At 35.9% G+C, this 18,783-nt stretch overlaps 1 protein-coding gene across 1 annotated transcript in view; it reads left to right on the plus strand.

The window, feature by feature from the left end:
- Nucleotides 1-18,783, plus strand: part of DNAJC1 (DnaJ heat shock protein family (Hsp40) member C1) — a 210,314-nt gene that overhangs the window by 79,600 nt on the left and 111,931 nt on the right. The window contains exons 4-6 of the mRNA XM_082617246.1: nucleotides 1,116-1,281; nucleotides 2,156-2,253; nucleotides 3,230-3,323. Of these exons, the coding sequence (XP_082473372.1) occupies nucleotides 1,116-1,281; nucleotides 2,156-2,253; nucleotides 3,230-3,323 (358 nt within the window). The remainder of the gene's footprint in view (nucleotides 1-1,115; nucleotides 1,282-2,155; nucleotides 2,254-3,229; nucleotides 3,324-18,783) is intronic.

Raw genomic sequence — 18,783 nt, forward strand, 5'->3', positions numbered from 1 at the left:
CTATTATTCCTAGATCGGTCAATTTACTTGAGAAAAACCTACTACTGAGTTCTACTGACCTGCCTGACAATATAGGCCCTATTTCTATTCCTGTAATTAGGCCTGCGACTAACTCAGAATATTTTTAATTAAAATATTTTGGTCAATGTGTTGCACCAAATTAGGCCTTTCAGTGAAGATTTAATTCTGGAAATAGTGTGATTAGAATATTTAATGAGTTGTGTTGAACTAAGATTAACAGGTTGTGTGTTTTGAACATTGTGTGTGACCATTTTGAGTTTTACAATCATAAATGTTATTCCTGATTTTTAACCTTAAAAACGTTTGCCTCAATAACTGTCTGGCGGGTAAATTTAAATTCAGTTGAAATTTCATTCTAAAGAAAGCAGATTTAAAATGCATTACTAGGAAAGCTGTTATTTGTTATGTTCTTCCCTTTCAGCAAAGCCAAAAAATGAGGAAATTGCCACTTAAATGTTTACAAATAAACAGTTTTATCGAGAAATTGGTTGTTTCCACATCTCCTAATTTGGGAATTTTTTATTCTCTAAAGGAACGTGACCAACATAAAATTTAAAAGTGCTCATTTTATAGGCTCTTTATGTCATTAAGAAGCTTTGATAAAATGATAAATATTTCAACCTTGAACCCTTGTAAAGGGGTGGAAATAAAAGCACTGACTAGAAAATTTATCCTGATTTTGATTCCATTAATATATAATTCATGGTAGCAAATAGAGCTCTTATCTTGATTTTCCCCCATTGAGAGCCTTCCTCTTGTTGCTGACTTTCATGGCGGGGCCCCTCTGCAGCCTGCAGTGGAGAGGTGGACTCTGGCTCCTTCAGCCTAGCTGCCGTTACCGGAGTCACATCACTGGGGTTTAAACACACAGGGTCTGGGATCCACAGCAGATCACTGTGTGCCTTTTTGAAGGCTGTCTGTGATTGGATACAATGTTTTGATTTATAGGCCATTGTAATGCTGATAATCTATATAAATGTTATCTCTTCTGGAGAAATTCTTTTCTCTTTCCTCTTTTTACATATAAGTACAAATAAAGTTTTTTGTTTTTATTTTAAACTCCCTATGAAAAACTGTTATATTTGCTGCTGTAGGTATGATGATATTCTGATCAATGGACTTCCAGATTGGCGACAGCCTGTATTCTACTACAGGCGGGTGAGAAAAATGAGCAATGCTGAGCTGGCATTACTTTTGTTCATAATTCTCACAGTGGGTCATTATGCTGTGGTTTGGTCAATCTACCTGGAAAAACAGCTGGTAAGTTACTGGTAATAAATCACATGATCTAGCCTCCTTAATTTTATATGGAATTTCAGACATTTTTTCAACTGATAAAAATTTCAACTTTTCTGTATATACTCCTTATTCTAATATTTTTTGTACTTAGCATTTAGTATTTGATATGTTTCTATTTCAAGAATCCATGACGTAAGAAGAAAATATGTTTCTTTTTAAAAATGTGGCATATGAGTTTGTTACAAAATTTTGTGAAGGCTCAAATATCTAGCTGAAAATTAGAAGGTAGAGCTATGTTTTCTTAATTGTCACCTTCCAGATATACATATTTTTTATGTAAAATGATTTTAGAAATTTTTGTGTCACAGGCCCTTATATAAAGAATGATTATTTTAAAAGCTTTTAACTCAGTAAAACTTGAAATGAGTATAATTTTATAATTTCAGAGATCAGTTGGTTAAAAAACATTACATTTTTCTTAGCCTAATATACTACTACATAGTTTATTCTGCTATGGGCTTTTATTTATATGCTAAAGATAAACATATTTATCAGTATTCATGAATTAGCATCTGTTTACTCATTCTTTTTGAAGTGACATTATTAAAGTTGGATGAATGAGAAAAAGTAAGTTGAATGCCTTCTCTTCTTAGAAAACTTTGATTGCTATGGAGATACACATGACTGACAGTGCTGAGCTTCATGTGTGTTTAAGGGCTGGTTACCATGGCAACAGTTATTGTTAAAGATTGATGATTTTACTTAATCATGTTGGACCCTACATACATTTGCATAAATGTTCTTCTGTAATGTTTACCCTTCACAGAAGACTCTTGATAACATTTGAAGAGTACATGTTAATGATAACCTGTAACCATAATTTTTTCCACATTAGGATGAACTGCTTAGTAGAAAAAAGAGAGAAAAGAAAAAAAAGACAGGCGGCAAGACTGTGGATGTATCAAAACTTGGTGCTTCAGAAAAAAATGAAAGGTGGGAGTATGTAAAAACATTTTATAATTCAAAATTGTTTTAAAATGTCTTTAATGTGATTCAACTTCATATGTATATCCATTTCAGATATGTTAACATTTACATCTGTATTCTGTTTATAAAAGACTAATAATGTGCCATAGTTTATGAAACACATTCTAATCTTAAGCAAAAGTTCTACAGGTTTTTCCCTTTGTAAAGTGTTCATATATATTTACATAATTAAACCCCTGAATTCTTGTTATTTGAAAATTTTATACTGAACTTTAGAAACAAAGTATTACTTGAAGAGTCTATCACTGTAGTGTTTAGCTCAGGAGTGACAATATGTAGAGAGACAGTGATATGCAGCACACTCAAAGAGATACTACCATTTCTTCTATTGATTCATAGGAAGAAATAAAGGGTTTAAATAGTTCACACAGCAGGGCAGGAACTGGATCAATGTGAGATGGAGATCAGAGACTATTCTGCCTGTCTTCTGTTCTGATGACATCAGTGAGTAATGCTTCAGTGAACTGCAAATGACATTAATTTTTATGTATTGGTTTGTTTATGCTACAGTCTTCATATCTGCTTGTCAGCACTTGGGGACACTCTGATGATGTTTAGTCTTTTACCGCTGAAGTAATCATAAAGTCTAAGAATTCATTTTGCCAAACTGATGAAAAGTCCAGGTTAGAAACAGGGCTTTTTTTCCTTTATCTTTATAACTTGATTACAAGTCCCCTTCCCCAAAATCTTAGCCTAGATTCTCTTACTTATTATACATAATTGCATTTGTTGTACTAATATATTTTATGATAGAATACATCAGATTAAGTGATAACTGTCATAAATATTTCATTGAAAAACTTCTTCCTTTGTTGAAATAACCATTCAAAACAGAATTCATGATAATTATAAAAATATTTTTGTCTGTCAACTTTCTTTCTATATTTTGCTTCTTTATTTTTGCTTTTTGTTTTCCCTTTAGATTACTGGTGAAACCACAATGGCATGATTTGCTCCCCTGCAAGCTGGGAATTTGGTTTTGCCTTACACTAAAAGCATTGCCTCATCTAATCCAGGTAAAATGTACCTCTTTCTTATAATATTAGATGCTTTCACTTTAATTATTCATGAAATAATTTATGCCTGCTATCTAAATGCTGAATATACAGTAGATGCTTCCTAATGCTGATTGAATGAATAGTATAAGTATAAACGTAATTTAGAATAGTTCTAAAATTTATTTAGGTATCTATTCCTATAACTATCTCTTTTTTTTTCCTATAACTATCTCTTACACTGCTTTTATAACACCTTAGAATTCCAAGACACTAAAAAAAAGGAAAAAGCAATACTATCTTTTTTTTTTTTAACATCTTTATTGGAGTATAATTGTTTTACAATGTTGTGTTAGTTTCTGCTGTATAACAAAGTGAATCAGCTATATGTATACATATATCTGTATCCCCATATCCCCTCCCTCTTGCATCTCCTTCTCACCCTCCCTATCCCAGCCCTCTAGGTGGTCACAAAGCATTGAGCTGATCTCCCCGTGGGATGCAGCTGCTTCCCACTAGTTATCTATTTTACATTTGGTAATGTATATATGTCAATGCTACTCTCTCACTTTGTCCCAGCTTACCCTTCCCCCTCCCCATGTCCTCAAGTCCATTCTCTACGTCTGCATCTTTATTCCTGTCCTGCCCCTAGGTTCATCAGAACCTTTTTTTTTTTTTTTTTTAGATTCCATATATATGTGTTAGCATATGGTATTTTTCTCTTTCTGACTTATTTCACTCTGTATGAGAGACTCTAGATCCACCCACCTCACTACAAATAACTCAATTTCATTTCTCTTTATGGCTGAGTAATATTCCATTGTATATATGTGTCACATCTTCTTTCTGATAAATTATTATTTTTTTATGGTTTTCAGTTTTTTAATTTTTACTTCTTTTTTTTTTTTTTTTGTGGTACGCGGTCCTCTCACTGTTGTGGCCTCTCCCGTTGCGGAGCACAGGCTCCGGACGCACAGGCTCAGCAGCCATGGCTCATGGGCCTAGCCGCTCTGCGGCATGTGGGATCTTCTCGGACCGGGACACAAACCCATGTCCCCTGCATCGGCAGGCGGACTCTCAACCACTGCGCCACGAGGGAAGCCCTACTTCATTTTTTTTAACATCTTTATTGGAGTATAATTGCTTTCCAATGGTGTGTTAGTTTCTGCTTTATAACAGTGAATCAGCTATACATATACACATATCCTTATATCTCCTCCCTCTTATGTCTCCCTCCCACCCTCCCTATCCCATTCCTCTAGGTGGTCACAAAGCACCAAGCTGATCTCTCTGTGCTATGTGGCTGCAGCAATACTATCTTTAGGACAGATATAAAAGCAATAAAAATTTAATCATTTAAGGCATATCCAGTAAAAAAGAACAGAGCTCAAATGGTGTGTCACCATATTTTAATAGCATTTAAGTACATAGTGTGAAAAAAAACCACTTTACGTAAGCATTGGTATATTTAAACAAAAATATATATAGCTTTCCATTTTATTTGCAACTTTAAGAGGAGTCAAGATATTTTGTCTTAAACTGGTAATCAAAGTTTCTGCTGCTCGTCAGTCTTCCTCAAACAATGGAATGTACATATCATATTTATATGGCAATTTCTTATTTTTTTATATTTAGCATACCAACACATATTCTATTATTGCTTTGCTAATTTTAATTGTTGCATCTGGTTAGACAATTTCCAACACATAAACAGAATATTTGAAAGAATATATAATAGTTTTGGTGTACAAATTTTTTTTTTTTTTTTTTTTTCGGTATGCGGGCCTCTCACTGTTGTGGCCTCTCCCGTTGCGGAGCGCAGGCTCAGCGGCCATGGCTCACGGGCCCAGCCGCTCCGCGGCATGTGGGATCTTCCAGGACCGGGGCACAAACCCGTGTCCCCTGCATTGGCAGGCGGACTCTCAACCACTGCGCCACCAGGGAAGCCCTGGTGTACAAATTTTGAGATTCTTTGAAGTTGTAATTTTGGAGGAAATGTTTCATTTCAGAAAATACAAAGAGCAAGAGAGACAGATAATTTGTTTAATTCTACTCACTTTTCTTCATGTAACAGCTGTTTTTCCTAATTGTTTAAGGAAGGGAATGACTCCAACTTCTGTACTTTATTCCTCTTTTTCCTCTAATAATGAAAATGTTATATTTGAAGGGAAAATGAACTAAAAATTACTAATGTGTTTCTTTCTAGCCTTTGAGAAATTATTTACCAGTTCTTTTGTCAAAATTGTTTATCTTAATAGTTATTGCCTACAGAATCATATATTTTGTTTATAGTTAATAGAGACAATTGAAGTATTTTGGTAATTTAAAAGCTTTTGTTTTTAAGTTGTTTATTTGAAGTTTTATGTTGTTTATTTGAATAAAAATCCACAATCCTCATATGCTATGTATGTAAGAGTTAATAAGAGAGAGGGGAAAGTATATTTATCATACTGGTATATTTATGAGAAGATGTGACAGAAAAATATTTTAGGACATGATTTCATATATTTTTTAAAGAATGATTTTTTTTTGCCAGCTTTAAAATCTGTGCAAAAGGCAAACCAGAATGTAGGTGAATTTAAAAGTATAGTTATGAGGCAGTATAAATAAAATATCACATAAAATGTCAGTCTGAAACACTTCTTTGTAATTTTAATCTAAGTCATTTGAAACAAAGTTTACTTGGTAAAATTAACATATTTCTTGATTAGCATGGAGTAATTTGCAAAAACAGAATCAATATATTAAGATGGCTTAGATTTACAAGTTATTATTTTGCCTCATCACATTTGTAGAAGGCTTACAAAAATAAGGAATTTTATAAAAACATTTTAGCCTCTGCAGAAACTTGCTTAAACTGTTGAATCAGTTTGAAGTTTAAAGTTTTTCTCATGTTCACTAACAAAATAATGTAATATAGTAGACTCTGCTACAAATTGTAATAGTGAACGTATTTTAGATTGATAAACATATAGCTTATACTTTCATAAGCATCAGCAAAGCAATACTGAATAGTTGCTGTTAAGATTAGATTGTCTGCTTTTTTTTGTCTGCTTTGACCTTTGCATTAATTTATTATTCATAAAATCGTGTAATGTGAATACATATGCCTTATCTACAACAGTGAAATTTTCATGTGACACTTCTGTGAGATCTTCTTAAATAAGGTATTTATGAAATTTAGAGGAAGCCCTTTTTACCCGAAGCAGTCTGTATTAGTAACTGGCACAGTGGTGATAAAAGAGCCCTCAATATAAAAAAATGATACACATGACCTTCAACATTTTCTTCACCACTCTTGTGATACAGGGCCATTGTTTTATTTTTAAGTAGGAGTCCTTTTTCTTGCGTAAACCATACCTATCATCTTGGTTTCTTTAAGGACAAATTTCCAGTTGATTTCTCTAAAGAAGAGTTAAACCATACTCTTGTGAAGCAATGTAGTTGTGTAAGCCTTAGAGATTTGTATGATATCCATCGCTCAGTCTTTCATCATTGACTTATTTACATCTAGTTAACAGCATTTTTAGCAACTCTTTCATTGAGCTTTCCAAATCATCCACTTGGTTTTCATAGAAACAACTGTCATTTTCTACTCAGTTTTCATCTTTTTAATATTTAATTGAATCATATAATTACAATAACATGTATCACTGACACAGATAGATTTAAGAGCTAATACAACCAGCTCATATGAGCATACAGTTAGTTAAATAGGTATCAGTTAAGGGAGTTTTACTTCCGTGTGTGAATCCCTTGAATTTCATGGAAAGTTCATTAAAACTGAGCTGCAGATATTCTGTGTAAGTAGGCAGCTGTTGGATAAGATGGAGTATCCAAGCTAAAAGTGGGAGATTCAGAGACTTGCAACAAATGGCCTCACACTAACAGAACTGGTTCCCACCCAAATTTTGTCCTTGTCATATCAACAGCTCTTCATCTTCAACTGTTTTCCTCCCACTCTTCCTCTAAATACCCATTCCTTTATTACACTTCACATGCATATATGGTTGGTTATCTAGTAGGATTTGAAACAGTGGCAGTTCTGGTTCAGCTTATGCTCCTGAGTTCACTGTTTATTACTTAGTATCTAAGATCCCTAAGAAACTTCCTTGTTGCCTACTTATTTTACCTAAATTCTTTTCTATCCCTCTCCCAAAAAAATTACAGATGAGAATAGTTACATCATAGTTATTTGATGTATAAAACTTCTTCTGGTTATATTTTTAGAAAAACAGTTTAGCAGGTTCAATAAAAATTTATTAAACACAATATCAGAACAAGAGGCTATAGAGATGAATATGCTTTCTTGGACCTTACAGTCAGGTAGAGGTTATATCACATGAATTAAAATAATTGGGACACAGTATCGTATATAAGCTTCATATATGTAGTATAAACAATGACTTCTATAGATGTTCAGAGAAGTAAGATTGTCTCTATTTAGGATAACCAAGGGAAACTGAAAAGAGGAGCCACTTGAATTGAGTCTTGAAAGATGAATAGACACTTGACAGTGAAGTACCCACTCTGTGTACTAGTTTGTATACAAAAATAATTTGATAGATACAGTAACTCCCATATAATCATACGTGTTAGGACTGGAAGAAACCTGAGGAAAACATTGTACAACTGCTTTAAAAAAAAAAAGAAAGAAAAAATTCCACGTAGCCCATTGCTATCATCTAAGACTATATCCCAGGTCTCCAGACTCTGAATATAGCCATTTAGGAATTTATACTCTCATAGATAAATCTCACAAATCTATTAAAGGACACTGAGACAGCGGAGTGTTTCCATCGCACATGTCTGTCAACGATACGTGTACATGGTCAGGAATGGGAAAGTTAGAGTACACAGTGGGCAGAAAATACTCCAAGTGGTTCTGTGATCAAGCAGGGCAGAGGTAGAAGTATTTCTTTGATAGCTCCCCTTGCTTTTTGAGAAGGTCTTTATTACCTCCAGCACTGGGTTTTGTTCCTTTCCTTTGTTCTGAAAAATATATTGAAAGCATTATAAGATTTGGTAGGTTAGAAGAATGAGGCCAGTAACTGAAAACGATTGTACTTGATATGTGTAAAATATTCGATGTTAAGTTAATAACAAACATTTCCTAGATTGGAAAATATTGAAGGGAAAGATGTATGGATATTACTATATTTAGCAAAACGTATATCCCTATATCATTCATGTGCCCACATAGGCAGAGAAGAAAAAAGTCAAATGAGAAACCATAGAAGAAGAATGTGGAGAGTGTTTGTAAATTGATGTGTCCATAGAGAGATGAGAGAACTTTAGAGAGGAGTAAAATGTATGACCGTGTGCAGAGAAGCTTGGAAAACTTGAGAAGAATGTGTTTAGACAGCGAAAACGGTAGGTGGAATGATCAACCGAAGACATGGAATGTGAATTAGAATATAACAAGGAACTTGGCCTATATCAGGAGAGGCATAGTGTGCTTTGAGGCTAGAATTTAATTTTAACATTAAAAGTATAGCCCTGGGCTTCCCTGGTGGCGCAGTGGTTGAGAGTCCGCCTGCCGATGCAGGGGACACGGGTTCGTGCCCCAGTCTGGGAAGATCCCACATGCCGCGGAGCGGCTGGGCCCGTGAGCCATGGCCGCACATCAGAGCCTGTGCTCCGCAACAGAAGAGGCCACAGCAGTGACAGGCCCGTGTACCGCAAAAAAAAAAAAAAAAGTATAGCCCTAGTGACACTTTCATATCTTACCAGTGTTTCTTTTTTCACCATAGTTTGAAGGGAGTACACAATCTCTTGGAATCTGACTAATCCAGTCTTCCGTGTTGACTATATTCAGCCTATAACCCCAAGAAATTTTTCTAACCTCCAAAGTGTGCTTCTTGGATATATTTTAATTGACCATATATGTTCTGAAATATATTCATAGCCATGAGGGTAGCAAACAACTGATGAAATATAACCAATGCTATGTGCATATTTTCATTTTAACTCTTATAACTTAGTTTATTTTTGTCACTGCCTCTTTGTGTTGGAGCTTCATTTATTTGGGCCCATGATAATTTAGGTCGTTAACACCGCTGATTTCTCATACAAAATCAGTAAGTACCAAATATCCCAAGTGATTACCAACCTAAATCATAGTTCATAGTTCTCTACATTTTCTGAGATGAAAAAGGTCTTCAGTATTCAGAATTTATTTCCTCGATAGTTTGTTTGATTTTCTGGGAACTCACCATTTAAATTTCTCTCTACGTGCTATGTTACATTTCTCAGTAATGTAATTTATAAAATGTACAACTGCTTTAGGTGTGCATTGCCTAAGGTTGTTAATTTTTCTCATTGTTAAGTCCCAGTCCCATCTTTTCTCACTACCAAGCTGATCTAATATGAACACAGACTAGAAATTATTGTAGGAAATTTCCAGCATGTATATCTCCACCCTATCAGGATTTATAGGTTGCTGAGGAGCAGTGGCTGAGAAAATAGTCTTTTCTGTAGTGCTATGACTTTTACCTTAAAAAATTAAAATAAAAGTTGCCTAAGAGAGTAAACGGAATACTGTAGTTTATACAACTATTTATAAATGGAGGCATCCTCCCTCCCAAGAAGCTTCTTCCATGGAAACTACAACTGTGGACAAGCCTGGAGGTCACCCTCTCTACAGTCAGGGCCCTTCATTTCTAGCCCCTTTGCTTCTGCTTGCTGGGACAGAAACCAAATAAGCAAAACATTCACAGCTAATTAGCAGGGAGAAAAGCTTCTAAAAGGCTAGGAGGCATTTGTAGCAAGCTCAGTTGCCTGCCCTTCTACTCAGAGTTAAACACAGATTTTCCAAGGGGTGAGGAAGCTTACTTTCAGTACTCACATAACTTTTTGAAAAATTTTGCATACAAACATACTTTACATAGGGAATACGTAAACAAATGAAGAAGGTTGGAAAAACTCGTCTGAATTTTTATAAGGCTGAAACTCCACTGCTACAGAAGGACAAAGGGATATAGGAAAACTGGAAAGACCTCACAACATAACAAAGATTCCATTCCTTCTACCCTCTGAAAGGAGGCCATAAGATGCAATTATTCGGAGGTCCAAAGGCAGAATATAGAGTTTGTAGAAAAGATTTTAAAATCACAAAATGTTAGTTAGGTAGGATGTTAGAGGTGCATAGTCTCATCAATTTCATATTTTGTAGATGAAAAATAAGTTTAAGACTCAGATTGGTGAGACAGTTTGCCCAAAGTGACACTACTAGTCAGTGGTAGAAATGAAACTTAAAGCAGACAAAAATAAATTTAAAATATAAAAAATATAAAAGGTAAGAAAGAATAAATTTTTTCAACAGCTGGATAACAAGCTAGATATGTTATGGTGAGTGAATAAGCTGTCTGATCTTACATTCTCTATACGAATATTGAGGCAGACTGTAATTGTTATAAAAGTTGTAGAAGGATTCTTATATTGAGTTGGGGCTGAATAGATGACTTCTGTGGTGTCTTCTGTCTCTTAGCACAAATGGAAAAAGTTGCTTTGGGCCTTCCATCTCTTTGAATACTACTGACTCAGGCAGAGGAAAGCTGAGCTTTTTTTCTGCTTTATTTTTATTACTTCTTGTGAATTTAGTGTTATTATCATTCTGTACAAGAAAATTTACTCTTATTCAGAGTATGAAATTTAAAAGTTTTCCTGTATTCTTCATTGTAATTTTATACATTATATGTAATTACATATTATATCTAATTCTGAGATTATAAGTCAGTTGGAGAACAAAATTTGATATAGAGCAATTGAATTTATGGGCAGATTTTCAGAAGTGCACTTCACGATATTCTCCTGTGTTGACGGTTAAGCTTCAAACAAGAGACTTGTGCTGTCACACAGTCAAAGAGAAATGGTCCCTATTCCCATTAGGACAGGTGGTACTATTTCCCCGCTTGTACCACTCTAAATCAATTCCTTTCTTTCCTAAGATTTTTTTGGATTGTTTAATATTTTAAGGTTTATATGGAGAAATAAAAGAAAACCAAAACATGACAAGCAGTGCCAGCTCAGCATGTTATCTTTATCACTTAGATAAACTATGTCAATAGAGTTAAAAAGAAAGATTTATAAGGGATGACTTCCATCTTGTAGCTAAGTAACCTTGGGAATAGTACATCTTCAAGGCTTAGCTAAATTGTCATCATCATTATGAAACCTTTCTTGATCAGGCCAACTGAAAATTTCCCATTGTATATTCTCTGTACTAACTTAATAGCACTTACTATTTGTATTAAATCGGGATAGACTGTGGTACAGATCATCCTGAAATTTCAGTGACTTAAAATTTTTTTTCCAGTGTATGCCACCTATCTATCACTGGTTGATGGCAAAAGGGACATTCTGCTCTAACTAGCTATTTAGGGACCCAGAATAATGATGTCTTCACCATCTTCTAGCTGTTCGCATCTGGAGCATGTGGCTTCCTTGCTCCCTGTGGCAAGAGTAGAGAGCTGGAGGATTGCACAAGTTTTTTGATGTTGGGTTTGAAATAACACATATTTCTAACCGCAGCCCATCCAGAACTAGTCCCATAACCCCACCTAATTTCAAGAGAATAAGGGAATGTGGGGAAACAAATAGAATGTTGGGAGAGCACCACTCTCTCTTTTAATAATTCATTCAGCAAATATATTTTTTTTTAGAAAATATTTTTTTACTCTATTTTTTAAATTAGTTTTTATCAGAGTATGGTTGCTTTACAAAGCAAATATTTACTGAGTGCTTACTATGTGCTAAGTATTCTTTTAGGCTCTGGAAATACAAAAAATTTTCTAAAAAAGACCAAAATTCCTGTTCTCATGTAGTTTATATTCCTTATTTTGGTTGATATTCATAGATATTTTTACATATGCTTTAAGGGCAACTGCTTGTCTTAGCATATAACCCCCATATATCCTAACAAAGTACAACACATATAATAGTGGTTCAGTAAATAAGTATAAATAAATATTACTTTTTAGGGCTTCCCTGGTGGCGCAGTGGTTGAGAGTCCGCCTGCCAATGCAGGGGACACGGGTTCGTGCCCCGGTCCGGGAAGATCCCACATGCCGCGGAGCGGCTGGGCCCGTGAGCCATGGCCGCTGAGCCTGCGCGTCTGGAGCCTGTGCTCCTCAACGGGAGAAGCCACTGCGGTGAGAGGCCCGTGTACTGCAAAAAAAAAAATATATATATATATATATATATTACTTTTTAAAGACCTTGTGCAGGAGCCCATGCTCTACAATTAGATAAAGAACCACTCATAATATATAAATTCTTTAAGTCATAGTTCTATAATGTAAAATCAGTCCTCTGCTTGATGTCTATGCAGGCAAGCTTTGAGCCCTCCAAGAAATTTTAAATATTAAGAGAGTTGATTCTAGAGTAAAAGCTTTTCCTCATGTTCCATCCATAAGGATTATAAGCTCCTCGAGGATAAGAACTCTCTGTTTGGAACAGTATAAACTCTATAGTTTTAATACAGCATTATGCAGCTAAACCTAGGCAGTCCAGAGCCCTGATTGATTAAGCATTCATTCACTCATTAAATACTTATTAAGCATCTATTATGTGCCAGGCAGTGTCTCCAAAGATGGATGAGAAGTTTATCCACAAGAAATTTATCCTTTCCTGTGTAGGTAAACTGGGGCTTATTCTGGACTCAAAATGAGACTTTGTGTTTGTTTTCCCTACTTAACAATGGTATTCACGTGAATTAGCTTCTCTTGAAGAATGGGGGCGGCGGGGAAGGTTGCAAACAACTGCTATTATTCAACCTCTTTTGAATACATGACACCCCAACCCCCAGTCCCTACCCCCCACCCCCGTCACTGGCCTGGTCTTTCTTGAATATTACCTGCAAAGCCAGTCTGTTTCATTTTCAGGTGATTTTAATTATCAGCAAGCTCTTTTTTGTATTTATCCAAAAATCAAAACTTATCCCTAATCTTCTCATTTCCATCCCCTTTTAAATACAGTTTCAAGCCCAGATTCACAGACACAGAAGACAAACTTACGGTTACCAAAGGGGAAAGGGGGGAGGGGAGGGATAAATTAGGAGTATATGGTTAACAAATATAAACTACTATACATAAAGTAGATATGCAACAAGGATTTACTATATAGCACAGGGAACTGTATTCAATATCATATAATAACCTATAATAGAAAATAATCTGAGTATATATATATATATATGTATACAGTTTCAAGGCCCCTCACCATTTGATCACTTGCCTTTTAAAGTCTTCCAGTTTATCAGTGCATCTTAAAGTATGGGACACCAAACTCTACAGAAGGATGGTTGGAACAAAGTTTGTTGAGTACAGTAGAATTATTTGACATCGTAGGTTTATTAAAGAAGTAATGCTTCCTACAGTGGACATATTGTAATTATAATTTGCAAGTACAAACAAGATATGAAGGAAAGAAAAAACATGAGGAACATTTAAATAAATGCTTAGAAATGGGGCAAGAGGGAGATAGGATTCTTTGCCTAGAACAAACAGTGAGTGAGACAAGGAAATGTGTTAAAACTCTTGGAATTAGATGGAGTAGGTTAAGGTGATTGGGTGCATTGCAATCCTCAGATAAGTGTGGTGTTGAATCTAATGCATATTTCCAAAAGGAATTTTTAGTGGAATTCTGTGCTGCAGCAGAAGGAAGAAACATTAGCAGAGAAATGTTCAGATTTGTTAGGACCACTAGGAAGGGATTGTCCAGCAAAAGGTTTTTGCACTGAGGTGAAGAGGGTTCAGGTAAAGAGAAGTCATGTAAGTGAGAAGATGCAGGATTCTGCAAGAGTTTTGGTTTACTATGAAGCAGAAAAACTCACCCTGTCTTTGTGGTGGAGAATAAGGTTCTTGGCAAAATGATGAAGTAATAATAAAAATAGGTACTATATGTAAGGCCTAACTGTGTGCAAGATGTTATTCTAAGTGTTTCCCATATAGTAACATTTAATCTTTCCAACAGCTCTATGAGTTAGGTACTTGTATTATCCCCATTTGATGGATGAGAAAATTCGCCCATAGGAAAGTGAAGTAATGCTGAATGTCACATGGCTAGTGAGATGGCAAAGCCGAGATCTTAATCTAGGCAGCTTGACTCTAAAATCTGCCCTCTTCATGACTATATTCTATCTCATTCTATTATTCTATGGTGTTTGATTTCAACTCGTCGTCTTTCACACCTCATAAATAACTTATCTGTGCCCTTCTTTTCTTACATGGTACAACCCTTCCTACTTCCCTAAGGAGGTAAAGCCTTCCTGACCTTTCCCTACTATTAAAAATTACTCTCTGAAAAGAAGCTAATAAGCCCATTCATTCATTCATACTGAGGAATGAATGACTGATATGGTTTAATATAAAATAAGACTTTTCCAGAGTTGAGATTTTGGGGGTGCAGGGAGTGTTAAGGGACCATAAATTCTTAACCAAAACTCTGTTGAAATTTAAAGTAAATACGGGTAACCAAGAGATCACTGAAGAAATCAAAGAGGAAATCAAAAAAATACCTAGAAGCAAATGACAATGAAAACATGATGACCCAAAACCTATGGGATGCAGCAAAAGCAGTTCTAAGAGGGAAGTTTATAGCAATACAATCCTACCTTAAGAAACAAGAAACATCTCAAATAAACAACCTAACCTTACACCTAAAGCAATTAGAGAAAGAAGAACAAAAAACCCCAGAGTTAGCAGAAGGAAAGAAATCATAAAGATCAGATCAGAAATAAATGAAAAAGAAAAAAAGGAAACGATAGCAAAGATCAATAAAACTAAAAGCTGTTTCTTTGAGAAGATAAACAAAATTGAGAAACCATTAGCCAGACTCATCAAGGAAAAAAGGAAGAAGACTCAAATCAATAGAATTAGAAATGAAAAGGGAGAAGTAACAACTGACACTGCAGAAATACAAAGGATCATGAGAGATTGCTACAAGCAACTATATGCCAATAAAATGGACAACGTGGAAGAAATGGACCAATTCTTAGAAATGCACAACTTTCCGAGCCTGAACCAGGAAGAAATAGAAAATATAAACAGACCAATCACAAGCACTGAAATTGAAACTGTGATTAAAAATCTTCCAACAAACAAAAGCCCAGGACCAGATGGCTTCACAGGCGAATTCTATCAAACATTTAGAGAAGAGCTAACACCTATCCTTCTCAAACTCTTCCTAAATATAGCAGAGGGAGGAACACTCCCAAACCCATTCTACGAGGCCACAATCACCCTGATACCAAAACCAGACAAAGATGTCACAAAGAAAGAAAACTACATTCCAATATCACTGATGAATATAGATGCAAAAATCCTCAACAAAATACTAGCAAACAGAATCCAGCAGCACATTAAAAGGATCATACACCATGATCAAGTGGGATTTATCCCGGGGATGCAAGGATTCTTCAATATATGCAAATCAATCAATGTGATACACCATATTAACAAATTGAAGGAGAAAAACCATATGATCATCTCAATAGATGCAGAAAAACCTTTCGACAAAATTCAACGCTGATTTATGATAAAAACCCTCCAGAAAGTAGACACAGAGGGAAGTTACCTCAATGTAATAAAGGCCATATATGACAAACCCACAGCCAACATCGTCCTCAATGGTGAAAAACAGAAACCATTTCCACTAAGAACAGGAAGAAGACAAGGTTGCCCACTCTCACCACTCTTATTCAACATAGTTTTGGAAGTTTTAGCCACAGCAATCAGAGAAGGAAAAGAAATAAAAGGAATCCAAACTGGAAAAGAAGTAAAGCTGTCACTGTTTGCAGATGACATGATACTATACATAGAGAATCCTAAAGATGCTACCAGAAAACTAGAGCTAATCAATGAGTTTGGTAAAGTTGCAGTATACAAAATTAATGCACAGAAATCTCTCGCATTCCTATACACTAATGATGAAAAATCTGAAAGTGAAATTAAGAAAACACTCCCATTTATCATTGCAACAAAAAGAATAAAATATCTAGGAATAAACCTACCTAAGGAGACAAAAGACCTGTATGCAGAAAACTATAAGACACTGATGAAAGAAATTAAAGATGATACAAATAGATGGAGAGATATACCATGTTCTTGGATTGGAAGAGTCAACATTGTGAAAATGACTCTACTACCTAAAGCAATCTACAGATTCAATGCAATCCCTATCAAACTACCACTGGCATTTTTCACAGAACTAGAACAAAAAATTTCACAGTTTGTATGGAAACACAGAAGACCCCGAATAGCCGAAGCAAACTTGAGAAAGAAAAACAGAGCTGGAGGAATCAGGCTCCTGGACTTCAGACTATACTACAAAGCTACAGCAATCAAGACAGTATGGTACTGGCACAGAAACAGAAATATGGATCAGTGGAACAGGATAGAAAGCCCAGAGATAAACCCACGCACATATGGTCACCTTATCTTTTATAAAGGAGGCAAGAATATACAATGGAGAAAAGACAGCCTCTTCAATAAGTGGTGCTGGAAAAACTGGACAGCTACATGTAAAAGAATAAAATTAGAACACTCTCTAACACCATACACAAAAATAAACTCAAAATGGATTACAGACCTAAATGTAAGGCCAGACACTGTCACACTCTTAGAGGAAAACATAGGCAGAACACTCTATGACATAAATCACAGCAAGATCCTTTTTGACCCACCTAAAGAAAAGGAAGTAAAGCCAAAAATAAACACGGGGACCTAATGAAACTTAAAAGCTTTTGCACAGCAAAGGAAACCATAAACAAGAAGAAAAGACAACCCTCAAAATGGGAGAAAATATTTGCAAATGAAGCAACTGACAAAGGATTAATCTCCAAAATTTACAAGCAGCTCATGCAGCTCAATATCAAAGAAACAAACAGCCCAATCCAAAAATGGGCAGAAGACCTAAATAGACATTTCTCCAAAGAAGATATACAGATTGCCAACAAACACATGAAAGAATGCTCAACATCATTAATCATTAGAGAAATGCAAATCAAAAGTACAGTGTGATATCACCTCACACTGGTCAGAATGGCCATCATCAAAACATCTACAAACAGTAAATGCTGGAGAGAGTGTGGAGAAAAGGGAACCCTTTTGCACTGTTGGTGGGAATGTAAATTGGTGCAGCCACTATGGAGAAGAGTATGGAGGTTCCTTAAAAAACCACAAATAGAACTACCATATGACCCAGCAATCCCACTACTGGGCATATACCCTGAAAAAACCATAATTCAAAAAGAGTCATGTACCACAATGTTCATTGCAGCTCTATTTACAATAGCCAGGACATGGAAGCAACCCAAGTGTCCACTGACAGATGAGTGGGTAAAGAAGATGTGGCACATATATACAATGGAATATTACTCAGCCATAAAAAGAAACAAAATTGAGTTATTTGTAGTGAGGTGGATGGACCTAGAGTCTGTCATACAGAGTGAAGTAAGTCAGAAAGAGAAAAACAAATACCATATGCTAACACATATATATGGACTCTTAAAAAAATAAATTGTCATGAAGAACCTAGGGGAAAGACAGGAATAAAGATGCAGACCTACTAGAGAATGGACTTGACATGGGGAGGGGGATGGGCAAGCTGGGACAAAGTGAGAGAGTGGTAGTATATATAGGGACATATATACACTACCAAATGTAAAATAGATAGCTAGTGGGAAGCAGCTGCATAGCACAGGGAGATCAGCTCGGTGCTTTGTGACCACCTAGAGGGGTGGGATAGGGAGGGTGGGAGGGAGGGAGATGCAAGAGGGAAGAGATATGGGGATATATGTATATGTAAAACTGATTCACTGTGTTATAAAGCAGAAACTAACACACCATTGTAAAGCAATTATACTCCAATAAAAATGTTAAAAAAAAAAAGAAGAAACAAAATAAAGTAAATATGGGGACTTCCTTGGTGGTCCAGTGGCTAAGACTCTGCGCTCCCAATTTAGGGGGCCCTGGTTGGATCCCTGGTCAGGAGACTAGATCCCACATGCCTCAACTAAGAGTTTGCATGCTGCAACTAAAGATCCCACATGCCGCAACTAAAAACATAATAATAAAAAAAAATAAATATGGGCATGGGAGGATAAGTCAGTTGTATGACCTCTCTGCGTTTCAAATTATGCCATTATTTAGCTGGCCCAGGGCTTGTAGAAATCCTTCTATGGGCTTCCCTGGTGGCGCAGTGGTTGAGAGTCCACCTGCCGACGCAGGGGACACGGGTTCATGCCCTGGTCAGGGAAGATCCCACATGCCGCGGAGCGGCTAGGCCCATGAGCCATGGCTGCTGAGCCTGCACGTCCGGAGCCTGTGCTCCGCAACGGGAGAGGCCACAACAGTGAGAGGCCCACATACCGCAAAAAAAAAAAAAAAAGAAAGAAAGAAAGAAATCCTTCTAGAAGAAATGAGGTAGGAACCTAAAAGTGGGAATGGAAGGAATAAGAGGTACATCTTTACTATATTGA

Source organism: Mesoplodon mirus, assembly GCF_964341445.2.
Source record: "Mesoplodon mirus genome assembly, chromosome: 4".
Classification (NCBI taxonomy): domain Eukaryota; kingdom Metazoa; phylum Chordata; class Mammalia; order Artiodactyla; family Ziphiidae; genus Mesoplodon; species Mesoplodon mirus.